This window comes from Heterodontus francisci, chromosome 13 (genome assembly GCF_036365525.1).
Source record: "Heterodontus francisci isolate sHetFra1 chromosome 13, sHetFra1.hap1, whole genome shotgun sequence".
Lineage (NCBI taxonomy): Eukaryota > Metazoa > Chordata > Chondrichthyes > Heterodontiformes > Heterodontidae > Heterodontus > Heterodontus francisci.
This window is the reverse complement of record NC_090383.1, coordinates 107,722,183-107,736,187: the sequence shown is the minus strand read 5'-3', so window position 1 is coordinate 107,736,187 and position 14,005 is coordinate 107,722,183. Positions and strand designations below refer to the sequence as shown.

At 44.6% G+C, this 14,005-nt stretch overlaps 1 protein-coding gene across 3 annotated transcripts in view; it reads right to left on the bottom strand.

The window, feature by feature from the left end:
- The window catches only part of riox1 (ribosomal oxygenase 1), a 48,314-nt gene extending 34,804 nt beyond the window's left edge, over positions 1–13,510 (bottom strand). For 2 of the 3 annotated variants that reach the window (XM_068045355.1, XM_068045357.1), the window contains exons 1-2: positions 13,412–13,510; positions 3,629–3,985 (exon numbers count right to left, since the gene is read on the bottom strand). In XM_068045355.1, coding sequence (XP_067901456.1) covers positions 3,629–3,985; positions 13,412–13,483 — 429 coding nt within the window. In that variant the 5' untranslated portion in view covers positions 13,484–13,510. The remainder of the gene's footprint in view (positions 1–3,628; positions 3,986–13,411) is intronic. The other variant, XM_068045356.1, reaches the window with a different exon arrangement.
- Between the last annotated feature and the right edge of the window lie 495 nt (positions 13,511–14,005).

Sequence of the window (14,005 nt, the reverse complement as noted above, 5' to 3'; positions counted from 1 at the left end):
GCACTGCTGAGGTTTAACCACCTAATGATACACAACACCTGTAAGCTTCCCATTCCTTGATCAGCCAAGATTATCTCATTTATTGGAGCACTAGCTTGCAGGGTTATCTGAAGCTAAATGGGAAGATGGGATAAGACAGGGTAAATAGAAACAGATTCTTTCCAGTGTTTGATGGGAAAGAGATAGAAGATTGTGCAGGAGGTTTAGGACAGACAGCAGGAGAAACCTTTCTTATACAAAGGGTTGAGAGGCTGGGAAGAAAATCAGTAGTTAAAGAAAAAAAAATTACATGAAATAAAACTGAAAAAGCAACAAGCCATCTTGACACAGCTTCAAGATAAACTTCTGACAGTAGCCAATTATGAACCACCCAGGAGTGTCCACATCCAAGGAGACAACAGAGATATCAATACTCTACACATCAATCAGGACCCTCATTTAGAAAGTCAAAGAAAGCTGAAATTTATATATTTTTCATCAAAAATAAGAAAAAATTGACAATCATTTAACACAATCATATCTCAAATGCTGATTAACACCAGGTTAGCAAAACAGTATCATATGAAGACTACACTTGCAAAACATTCCTGACAAACTACAAAATAGATTCTAAACATCTACATTACAAGGAATCCAATGGATAGACAGGCATGCGAGGATAAGTAAACAACCCATTCTTTTAATCACTTCAGTACTCTCACCCATCATTTTCTGAAGACCCCTAGAATCTTAGCGGCTTATGGCATAGGAAGCCAATCAGCCCATCATGTCTGTGCCCCTTGCTGGAAGATGCTACCACTTGCAGCAGGTACCATTGTGAACCCGAATCAAGTAGTCAATATTCACAAGTAAACCATGAAAGGGGCCATCAGTTAAGACTTTTGACCGTTGGCAGCATCACAGAGGAGCCAAATCCTGTCCAAATCCATAGAACTCACAATTAACTTTTAATATGTAAACATTAACAGCACAGGAGGTCATTCTGCCAACTGTCAGTACCAGCTGTTTGCTAGAGTAATCCAAAGTTAATCCCACTGTCCTGCTCATCCATACCCATCTTTTTCAAAATTTATCCAATTTTCCCTCAAAAATAGAACTATCTCTGCCTCAATCATTACTTGTAGCAAAGCATTCCATGCTCCAAATGCCTGTGTATGCCAAGGGCTGGATTATACATGTTGTATTGGCAGGGAGGAATACAAGGAATATGTTCCTTATCCCAGAGTCATGAGGGCATCCAGAAACGTTGTCTAGGATGAGGATAAGTTTGCATGCTAGTTTGCAAGTAGTCTTCAGTTTGCAATTCCACAAGCATATTGTTACAACCAGGTGAGAAAGAGGTCTAGGGTTCCCTTTCAGCCTTCACCTGGTCTTATTGTAACAGGGTTTTATTTTTAAACACACAGTGTTTTTAGTTCTGAAGAAGGATCACTGACCTGAAACGTCAACTCTGCTTCTCTACCGATGCTGCCAGATCTGCTGAATATTTCCAGCATTTCTTGTTTTTATTTCAGATTTCCAGCATCCGCACTATTTTGCTTTTATTTTAGTGTTTTTAGCTCCCCATTGGTGAATCCTTGTTCATCGCCTTCCAATTATAAGGCAAAGAAATCAGCACAAACAGGTTTACTTAGGTTTAAAGAAAAGTTGAAATTTATTAAACTTGAACTTAAATTCTAATTTAGTTAACACCTACGGATACACGACGCGCCTACGCTAGTGTGCATATGCTATACACACATGTAGATAGAGACAGAAAAGAGAAGAAAAAAATGAAGTGGAAAAGCTTGAGGCAATATCTGAGGTGTTTTTGTTACGGTTCTTCGAGCTCACTGTAGAGTCCTTGATTGTAGGTAGATCTTGCTTTTCATTGGGGCCCAGTATTCTTCTTAAACCTTGTTCGCTGTAGGAGACTTTTCTCTCTTGGGGTTCAAGTGGCTTCAGTGGATTCAGAGACTTGAGAGAAAGAGATGGGAGCAGACAGGACAGATCTTCTCAGTCCACGAGCAAACAGACACTCTCTGTTCAAACTGCACAATTCAGAAAAACCCAGGTTGCCAAGCATGTCAGTCATGTGACTAACTGGTCTGACCACATCTTGGATTGTATCACCTTAGCAGTCTCTGGAATGCTCCTCTTACACACAATACCTGGTGATCAAGGTCCATTGTGGGTTGAAGCGTCAGGGAATAGTCCTTTGTCCTGCCAATCACCGTCTGTTAATATGCAAATATAGTTTCCAGCCACGGCTGATCTATTTAACAAGTCTTTTCTTCACTCCAGTAAGTGTTTAAAATCAATGTTCATGACAAAATTTATGTGCCTCATTCTTGGCAGGTGGGGGCCTAACATAAAAGTTCAAAGTTTCATTCAAAACAAAATATCCGCAACCGTTCTGCCAATTCTAGTTGCATGATAAGCCGACTAGACTTCACAATTTGTCAACCACTAGCTGACTGCATTTTTCACTGGCATATTGATACTAGTCAACAGGTAGTTATGCCATCTTTGTAATTCAGCGATTGTAGATTTTGGAGGACCCAAGACACTGTGCTAGGTCACGCTGGCTCCTCTTTGGCTGCTAATCCTCTTGTTTTGGTTAATTTTTGTGCTGAGGCTTATCGCTTTCCTCTTTCCAGCCATGTTTGCTGTCACAATCAGTGCTCATTAGCACAAACTGTAAGCAGACACCATTGACAGGAGATTGAGAAGTCATGTTAATCGGATCTTAATGAGGTGCCAACTGCAGACTGAACATCTGCCCGAAATAACTAATGTGCTTAATACAAATAAGCAGTGTCTTTATCATTGACATTTAAGGAATGGCAAATGGTTAATGCTAGACGGTTGTCCGCAATAATTGCAGGTGGTCTAAGTAGTGGGGATGTATTGTAGAGGACTGCTGGTACCCATGTCAAGAGGAGAGAAACTTGAAAAAAAATTTTATCCAAAAAGTGTAATCTTTTTATAGTTTGCAGATTTCTTTTGTCCACCTAAGTCATGTTCTACCTTTTAAGAATACATTTTTAATGGACAGTTCAGTCTGCATTTCTACCTATTATAGCAATGCATTTTACAACTATGCCCCATTTTGTAGATTTCAACTTTCTTCCTCTAGAACCTTAACCAGCATAAAACATACTATAACAGCTGTAGATAGAGACAAATGCAACAGCATCATATGTTTCACTGATGTGGAATTGCTTGCAAAATGAGCTGGTCACATTTTAAACTATAGAGATTGATCCTGGCAAGATTTAGTTGGTAAAGTTTTCTTTTTCATGCAAAATTGTGACAGGATGACTTAATTCGTGTTCCAAAAACATCACTGGGTATGGTTATCACAGCCACTGTGTATTTACAAGACAGAAATGATTCCACACTAAGCTAATGGTTCGAAAAACCTTACTTCACTCTTAGTCTATGTCCTGAATTTCAGCAGATACTAGCTTTTGGAATGTGGACACCTATTTTGTTTTTAATTGGTGCCATGTTATCTCATAGCTCTTCTTCAATGTGTGCTACTTGCATTATCTAAACAAATCATTGGCAATGAGTTTTAACACAGGAACAGTTTGTGAATAAATGCTTGCAGGCAAGGCTATGAACTCCATGTTGCAAGACCCACCTGGAATAGTTTCCCAGGAATCTCTGGTTTGGAGGTTGTTGCACTCTTTCCTGTTGAACAGCTTGTTGAAACATCGATGGACAATGCTGCAGCTTTCTTAGACTTTAACTTCATCTTTTTAATTTTACATACCCGTTTACGATGAATTTTTCTTTTAGCTGGGGGACCCACGGGCTCTTTCTCAGTATTGTCATTTGTCCCCTGTAATACTTCAACATCATTCACAACATGAATATCTAATAAGGATTCCATTTTAATGCTTAAATATTTTCGTTTCCTCTTGATTATCTTGCTCCTTCTGGACAAATGTAGTGAACGCTTTTGTTTTTCTTGATTTTTTTTTGACTGGCCATTGGTCTGCAATAAATAGTCATTCGTTAGTAAATAAACAGGAAGTCAACGCTTTCACTACAGTAGCAAGACTCTCATGGTTCAGCACAAAAATGTGAAAGTCTGAAAACCAATCACAGACTGATACCCAGTTTGTCACAGACTGATACCCAGTCTAAGCCGAGTTTACTTATCTTAGCAGTGGTGACAGTAAGCATGCTACATTTAGCCTCAGTGCCTCACACTAAGAAGAAAATCAGCTAGGGCTCCCAGTCCTCATCTCTACAGTCTACTTTTAGTGTGAATCATATATTAAGTTGAATTGAAATATTGCACCAAAATACCATCTGTGTTGGCTTAGTAAAACTATTTAATCAAAATAGGATAATTTGGGGGGTTTTCAGAGCAGAAAGTGACTTTGAATCAACAGTGCACCCCTGCTGAAAGTACATCTAGGTAGACAGTTCTTTGGGATTGTGCTGACCGCACTAAGAGTGATACCACTGAACCAACTGACACGTGCTTTTTTTATCCTCAGCAGGGAGTTTGGGAGGGACGTGACTGCTGTGAGGTTGACTCATCTTTTAGGGTGTTAACTGACAGATTAGTAAAAGCCACAGCCCTCCTTCGCTGTACAGTTTCACTTTTTCCACAAGTTTACCACACAGTTTGATTCTGGATGTAATTCTGATTGCCTTGCAGTGGCCAAAGTAAGACCTTCTGTTGCATGCATAGGAACTTTGAATCATGAAAACAAACTAAATACAAGCCTTATATGTCACATGCTTAACTTTCATTCGAGCTTTGTCATCACTGAAGAGAGGCAGAAGTAGACCATAATGTCTTTTGTCAGCACAATCCCATAGGATACGCCAATGTCCCTCTTGCTTGCTCGGCTAGGCTGAAGCATTGGTTTTCAGACTTATTTGTATTTGGAACAAAGCAAAAAGAATCCTAGTCATCAGTAATGCATCTATGTCTATAGGTCATGTCAGTGAGTGAGGCTGGTCAATCATTCATTAACAGTTTGTGGAATACTGTGAACCTGTCTGGTACAAGTATCAAATTACTGGGCCTGTTTTTGAAGACTGACTCAATTCTAATCCTTTATCGTTGGAGATGCCATCTTGGAGCCAATCTGATCCCAAAGTGTCTCTGTTAACCTTTCCCCCAAGATTAATCACCAGATGGTTTTTTAGATAACTGATTAGCATGGTGTTGAAGGAGTTGGTAGGCATGTGGAGCTTTCATACCTGTGACCTGCCTGAAAGATAGACTCAGCTGTTTGGCTTTGAGATTGCAACATGGTCTCAAGATGCTTAAAAGTGGTGATGGGTTTCAATGGGTGTTATACATCTGAATGACCAACCAAAAAGCTGACTTACAACAGCCAGAAATGACACCAGAGTGGCACAGAAGAGCATACCACTCTTGGAGACTTGAACAGTTGAGTTCATGGTTCCAGCATCCTTCTGGGGATAATCCCTCCCAAAGTTGAGAAAATAAAGCATTGCTCCTATGACGGTGCATGAATACCTATACACATTTGGGTAAACAGACTAAAGGCCTGCTCGAGTCTGGAAACAAAACCCGATCTGAACAGACTAGAGCCACATCAGACCAGAGCCCGACCTGACTCCTTCCATTTTTTCCCCATGTCCGACCCGGCCACTGGAATGTTCACTTTCTCCAGTTGGCAGCATTTATTTTACATCCATAGTACACTGTACGTACCACTTTTGGATGGATGGAATGGAAGGAAGATGCAGCATGAGCGCAATGACGTCATAGAGACGCTCACTGCGCAGATTCAGAGTCTGTGGAATCCGGATGCATGTTTCCCTCCTTGACGTCCCGGACTCCCAGCTCAGGCAGGCTTTTCAAATTTTGACGCTTACTTACTCACTCAACTTCCCTTTTCCTCCCAGCAGAACAAAAGGTAGTAGTGTGTGTCCGACCCAGACCCGGACCTGGCCTGACCCGAGCCCGAAAGCTGGATCCGGAATAGCGACCCGAACTGAATCCGATACGTGTTGTCGGGTCCCGCCGGGTTCGGGTCAGGTAGCAGGCCTTTAATACAGACAGACTAATCCCCACAAACTTATCGTGAGAGGTGCAATTACAAAGTAGAATTGAGCCTCATTCGTGATCTCACTAGAAGGTTCTGAAATCTTGGGATTTGACATTCAGGTTTGAAATGCTCCTTTTGCTATATTCAGCTCCTTCTTCAGACTGTGAACCAATGGCTGGGGTTGGATTGCCAGTCCTTCCCTTCACACAGCAACACGGAGCAGGGTGGGTGAAGCTATGAGTAACACTGGGAGCGGGAGTAGGAGATATCATCCAGAAGCATGGGGCTAGTTCCTACATCTGCTCTTATGGTCACCGAGCAGCTTGGGCAGACTGCGTCACTGAGTGGGGGCCCTGGCTCCCAACAGCAGTTGAGACCTGAATTTTTTCATTCTTTGTTATTGGTAGCGTATTGATTTATTTCTATGATTCTGATTCTTTCTTTGCTGGAGATGCCGAACTTCATTTCCAAGAGTTTGTGCTTTTGCAGTTGACCCTCCTCCTCCATACAGTTTAAATCATCCCCTTGCCACATTTTAGCGTAAACCCTGTGATGTTGGATTGAAGAGAAACTGCTGAAAATCAGGAAAACAAAAGCAAGGAAATCATTAAATATAAAAATTCAACGCTCCCTTCAAACAGCAGTCCTCCCCCTCGCCCAAAATCTTTGGCAACCCTAATCCTTACCAGCATGGAGGAGTGGGATTTACTGAGGAAGTGTCTAAAATGTATTCAACCACTTACATAGGCAAGGCTTCACTTATTGTTCAACAGAAAGAAAGACTTGCATTTATATCGCAGCTTTTCGCAACCTCAGGATGTCCCGAAGTGCCTTTTTTTGTTATTTGCTCTTGGGATATGTGTCGCTGGCAAGCCCAGCATTTATTGCCCAAACCTAATTGTCCTTGAGAAAGGTGTTAGTGAGCAGCCTTCATGAACTGCTGCAGTCCACATAGTGTAGCTGCACCCACAGTGCTGTTAGGGAGGGAGTTCCAAGATGTAGTCCTGTGCTGTGGCTTCACCAGGTTGGCAACGCATTTTTTAGGTATGCCTAGTTCTGCATCGGACATGCTCTCCTAAACTATTCATTGAACTAGGGTTGATCCCCTGGTAAGGGTAGAGTGAGGGATATGCCAAGCCATGAGGTTACAGTTTGTGGTTGAATACAATTTTGCTGCTGCTGATGACCCACAGCACCTCATGGATGCCCAGTTTTGAGCTGTTAAATCTATTCTGTCTATCCTGTTTAGCATGGTTGCAACAGAACATGATGGAGGGTGTCCTCAGTATGAAGCCAGGACTTTATCGCCACAGGGACTGTGTGGTTTTCACTCCTACAAATACTGTCATAACCAGTGCGCCTGCGACAGGCAGATTTGTGAGGACGAGGTCAAGTAAGTTTCTCCCTCTTGTTGGTTTTCTCCCTACCTGTTGCAGGCCCAGTCTGGAAGATATGTCCTTCAAGACTCAGCCAGCTCGGTCAGTAGTGGTGCTATCGAGCCACTCTTGGTGATGGACACTGAAGTTCCCCACCCAGAGCATATTCTGTATTTTTGCTGCCCTCAGTGCTTCTTCCAAGTGGTGTTTAACAGAGAAGTACTGATTCAGCAGCTGAAGTGCGGGGTGGGGGGGGGGGGGGGGGGGGAGGAGCAGGTGGCGGGGGCAGTAGGTGGTAATCAGCGGTAATCAGCAGGAGGTTTCCTTGCCCATGTTTGACCTGATGCCATGAGACTTCACAGGGTCCGAGTCAATGTTGGTCCTCCCAGGGCCACTCCCTCCTGACTGTATGCCACTTTGCCACCACCTCTGGTGGATCTTTTCTGTTGGTGGGACATACGCAGGGAAGGTGATGGAGGTGTCTGTCACATTGGCTGTAAAGTATGATTCGGTGAGTTTGACGATGTCAGGCTGCTGCTCGGCTAGTCTGTGGGACAGCTCTCCCAATTTTGGCACTTTCCCAGATGTTAGCAATGAGGACTTTGCAGGGTTGAGTGGGCAGGGTGTGCCTTTGTCATTTCTGGTGCTGTTCCATCTGGTTTTATTCTTATTTGACTTTTCTGTAGCGGTTTGATACAACGGAGTGGCTTGCAAGGGCAGTTAAGAGCCAACCACATTGCTGTGGGTCTTGGGTCACATGTAGGCGAGACCGGGTAAGGATGGCACATTTCCTCCCCGAAAGACATTAGTGAACCAGATGGGTTTGTATGACAATCCAGTAGTTTCATGATCATTATGAATGAGACTATTTTATTCCAGATTTTTTATGAATTAATTGAATTTAAATTCCTCCAGCTGTCATGGTGGGATTGAAGCGCTGGATTCCTGGTCCGGTAACATTACCACTATGCTACCATATAACTCACCACACCCACCACCCCTTCCATCACTCTTTACAGACAATGGTGGGAGAAGATTGATGTCTGGATATCCCAATTACCCCAACGGGTGCTAATCAGGTCTAAGGCCCCTCATTAGTCTATGCAAGGGGTGAAAGGCCAGTCTTAGGTAGCCACTCTGGATGCCTGAAAAAAGGGCTGACTCAATCTCAGATTGGGTGTTCCTCAGGAGTCCTTGGGATGCAGGGCACCGGTCCTTAAAATTAGGCTGTTACGCCCAAACGGGGCAGTAATATAGTTTTTGTAAAGAGTCCTGATTAAGTAAGCCACTAATCAGGTTTATAAACAAACTGTCAATTATATTTGAAAAAAAGGGGAGGCGGTGGCGTAGTGGTATTGTCACTGGACTGGTAACCCAGAGACCCAGGCTATTTGGACATGAGTTCAAATCCCACCACAGCAGAAGGTGGAATTTGAATCCAATCAATAAAAATCTGGATTTAAAAGCTAGTCTAATGATGGCCATGAAACCATTGTCAATTGTTGTAAAAACCCATCTGTTCGCTAATGTCCTTTAGGAAAGGAAATCTGCTGTCCTTACCTGGTCTGGCCTACATGTGACTCCAGACCCATAGCAATGTGGTTGACTCTTAAATGCCCTCTGAAATGACCTAGCAAGCCATTCAGTTGTATCTAACCGCTACGAATCAATAAAACGAAATGAAACTGGACTGACCACCCAGCATCGACCTAGGCACCGGAAACGACAACGGCAAACCCAGCCCTGTCGACCCTTCAAAGTCCTCCTTACTAACATCTGGGGGCTTATGCCAAAGTTGGGAGAGCTTTCCCACAGACCAGTCAAGCAACAGCTTGACATAGTCCCAGACACTACCATCACCATCCCTGGGTATGTCCTGTCCCACCAGCAGGACAGACCCAGTGGTAAACAGTCAGAAGGAAGTTGCCCTGGGAGTCAACATTGACTCTGGACCCCATGATGTCTCATGGCATCAGGTCAAACATGGGCAAGGAAACCTCCTGCTGATTACCACCTCCCTCAGCTGATGAATCAGTACTCCTCTACTTGGAGGAAGCACTGAGGGCGGCAAGGGCGCAGAATGTACTCTGGGTGGGGGACTTAAATGTCTATCACCAAGAGTGGCCTGGTAGCACCACTACTAACCGAGCATGCCGAGTCCTAAAGGACATAGCTGCTAGACTGGGTATGCAGCAGATGGTGAGGGAACCAACAAGAGGGAAAAACATACTTGATCTAGTCCTCACCAATCTGCCTGCTGCAGATGCATCAGTCCATGACAGTGTTGGTAGGAGTGACCACCGCACAATCCTTTTGGAGACAAAGTCCCGTCTTCACATTAAGGATACCCTCCATCATGTTGTGTGGCACTATCACCGTGCTAAATGGGATAGATTTCGAACAGATCAAGCAACTCAAAACTGGGCATCCATGAAGCGCTGTGGGCCATCAGCAGCAGCAGAATTGTACTCAACTGCAATCTGTAACCTTATGGCCCAGCATATTCCCCACTCTACCGTTACCATCAAGCCAGGAGACCAACCCTGGTTCAATGAATAGTGCAGGAGGGCATGCCAGGAGCAGCACCAGGCATACCTAAAAATGAGATGTCAACCTGGTGAAGCTACAATACAGGACTACATGCATACCAAATAGCGGAAACAGCATGAGATAGATAGAGCTAAGCAATCCCACAATCAATGGATCAGATCTAAGCTCTGCAGTCCTGCCATATCCAGTAGTGAGTGGTGGTGGGCAATTAAAAGACTAACAGGAGGAGGAGGCTCCACAAATATCCCCATCCTCAAGGATGGGGAAAGCCCAGCACATCAGTGCAAAAGACAAGGCTGAAGCATTTGCAACCATCTTCAGCCAGGTGCCGAGTGGATGATCCAACTCCTGAGGACCCCAGCATCACAGATGCCAGTCTTCAGCCAATTCGATTCACTCCATGTGATATCAAGAAACGGCTGAAGGCACTGGATACTGCAAAGGCTATGGGCCCTGACAACATTCCGGCAATAGTACTGAAGACTTGAGCTTCAGAACTGGCCTCATCCCTTGCCAAGCTGTTCCAGTACAGCTAAAATACTGGCATCTTCTCGGCAATGTGAAAAATTGCACAAGTATGTCCTGTACACAAAAAACAGGACAAATCCAACCCAGCCAAAAACCGTTCTTTCAGTCTACTCTCAATCATCAGCAGTGATGGAAGGTGTCGTTGAGAGCACTATCAAGCGGGACTTACTCAGCAATAACTTCCTCACTGACGCTCAGTTTGGGTTCTGCCAGGGCCAATCAGCTCCTGACCTCATTACAGCCTTGGTCCAAATGGGGATAAAAGAGCTGAACTCAAGAGGTGAGATGATAGTGACTGTCCTTGGCATCAAGGAGCCCTAGCAAAACTGAAGTCAATGGGAATCAGGCGATAAGCTTTCCAGTGGTTGGAGTCATACCTAGCACAAAGGAAGATGGTTGTGGCTGTTGGAGGTCAATCATCTCAATCCCAGGACATCACTGCAGGAGTTCCTCAGGGTAGTGTCCTAAGGTCAACCATCTTTGTTTCATCGATGACTGTCCCTCCATCATAAGGTCAGAAGTGGGGATGTTCGCTGATGATTGCACAATGTTCAGCACCATTTGTGACTCCTCAGATACTAAAGTAGTCCATGTCCATATGCAGCAAGTTCTGGACAGCATTCAGGCTTTGGCTGATAAGTGGCAAGTTACATGTGCGTCACACAAGTGTCAGGCATTGACCATCTCCAACAAGAGAGAATCCAACCATCTCCCCATGACATTCAATGGCATTACCATTGCTGTATTCCCCACTATCAACATCCTGGAGGTTACCATTGACCAGAAACTGAACTGGACAAGCCATATAAATACTGTGGTTACAAGAGCAGGTCAGAGGTTAGGAATTCTGCAGTGAATAACTCACCTCCTGACTGCCCAATGCCTGTCCACCATCTACAAGGCACAAGTCAGGAGTGTGATGGAATACTCTCCAGTTGCCTGGATGAGTGCAGCTCCAACAACACTCAAGGAGCTCGACACCATCAAGGACAAAGCAGCCCGCCACCGATGCACAGTGGCAACCGTGTGAACCATCTACGAGATGCACAGCAGCAACTTAGCAAAGCTCCTTCGAAAGCACCTTCCAAACCCGTGACCTATACCACCCAGAATGACAAGGGCAGAAATGCATGGGAACACCGCCAACTGCAAGTTCCCCTCCAAGCCACACATCATCAGGACTTAGAAATATATTGCTGTTCCTTCATTGTCCCTGGGTCAAAATCATGGAATTCCCTTCCGAACAGCCCTGTGTTTGTACCTATACTAGATGGACTGCAGTGGTTCAAGAAGGCAGCTCACCACCACCTTCTCAAGGGCAATTCTGGATGGGCAATAAATGCTGGCCTAGCCAACGACACCCACATACTGTGAAAGAATAAAAGAAAATGATAGAAGCACAGAGTACAAAAGCAAGGAATTTATGGCGAACCTTCGGCCTCAACTGGAGTAGTGTGTCCATTTCTGGGCACCACAGATTAGGAAGGATGTGAAGACATTAGGGAATATGCAGAAAAAATTTGCAATAATGGTTCCAGGGATGATGGATTTCAGTTACAAGGATAGATTGGAGAAGCTGGGGCTGTTCTCCTTAGAGAACGTTGACAGGAGATTTGATAGAGATGTTCCAAATCATGAGGGGTCTGGACAGAGTAGATAAGGAGAAACCATTTCCACTGACAGAAGGGTCGAGAATCAGAAGACACTGATTTAAGGTAAATCGTAAAAGAACCAAAGGCAACAGGAGGAAAAACTTTATTATGCTGCGAGTATTTAGGATCTGGAATGCACTGCCTGTGAGTGTGGGGAGGCAGATTCAATTGTGGCTTTCTAAAGGATATTGAATAATTATCTGAAGAAAAACAATCAGGGTGACTGGGAGAAAGCAGAAGAGTAGAACTCACTAAGTTCCTCTTGCAGAGAGCTGGCACAGATACAGTGGGCCAAATGGCCTCCTTCTGTGCTGTAACCATTCTATGATACTAAAAGGACCTATACTAAAAAAATCACATGGCATTTCACATGGCAGGGGGGAATAGACACAAAGCAAAAGGGGCAAAAGTTAAGATATTACTGAAAAAGAGACATGCTTTTTGTCTTGCACTCATCAGGACAAATGCAAGAATGTCAAATTTCAAAGTGTGCAACAATTTATAATGCATGAGAAAAGAAGCCTGATTGGTTGGCAAGTTGACTCTAATTGGTCAAGGCATTACTATGCAGAATTTACCAGTGAACTATTGTCCCGCACGCTTTTGCTAAATCAAAAAAGGCACAAAGCCTGGCCACGTTCCTTTTGCCTGTAGAGGACAGGTCCCTGCATATGAATATATGTAGCTTCTAGAAAGTGTATGTGAGCCCAACTGTTAATCTTAAATTGGCTGTTAGTGTAATTCTTAGCAGATTATTGTTTCCTTCCATTGCTACAAAACCACTGTGCCTACTTAGGAACTACAGGAGGGGAATTCAGGAGAAACTTCTTTACCCGGACTGGTTAGAATGGAGAGCTCTCTATCAACATCTATACAGCAGCATCGATAAGGACATGAGAGAGAGAGATGGGCTGAGATGAAGAGGAGGCGAGTGTGGAGCATGAACACCAGGTGGGCCGAATCTGCACTATCAATACTTGGTGAAACTTTGAAAACCAGTCTGCAGCTAAACTGCACATGGCGTTTGGGAGGTGAGGTAAATTCCCACGTGGGAAACCCAGACTTGCTACAGGCCCCGCCCCCGGAGACACACAGCGCGCGGGTAGCGGGGCCAGACAGTAACCCGCGGGTGACCCCAGGGGCGCGAACAGGTGCCTGCCCATTTCAAACCGTCTCCAGGCCTGACAGCACCGACCCGGGAGGGAAGCACCGATGCCTCCCGCTCCTCGAGCGAAGCCTCCAAACAACCTCCTGCTGCTCCAATGCACTGACTGACCTGACCGCAAAGCTGATTCTCCGCTGCCAGGCTCCGATAAACCGAGAACGCCGACATGCGAGAACCGGCCATGGCGACTGGACGGCGCACTTGTGCGTCATCGGCGTCATGAGGTCAACGCGTTTACCCCGCCCCACAGTCTAAGACGAACATCTGCGTCAACCAATTACGACTCGATGGCAACTAACTCCGCCCACTCCTTCCCTCACTGTTGCCTTTTCTCAATAATACCAGAAGTGTCAGTGAGCAAAAATTCCTAAGTTGCCCCTTTTTTTTAGAGGGGCACACTGATAGAGATGGAAACATAAGAATTAAAGAATAATATTACACCCAGTATGCTCTGTAGCCTGTGCAGTACCCACTAGTTGCAGAAGACATCCAGCCTACCAGTGGGCATTATGTGCTCCGTCTCCGGAGTCACCCAGGCATCAAAGACTATGGAAGAGAGGCAGGTAGGAACAAGGTCAGCAGACACAATGGGAACACCACCACCTGCAAGTTCCACTGCAAGTCACACTCCATCTTGACTTGGAACTATATTGCTGTTCCTTCACTGTTGCCGGGTCAAAATCCTGAAACTCCCTCCTGTTGGAT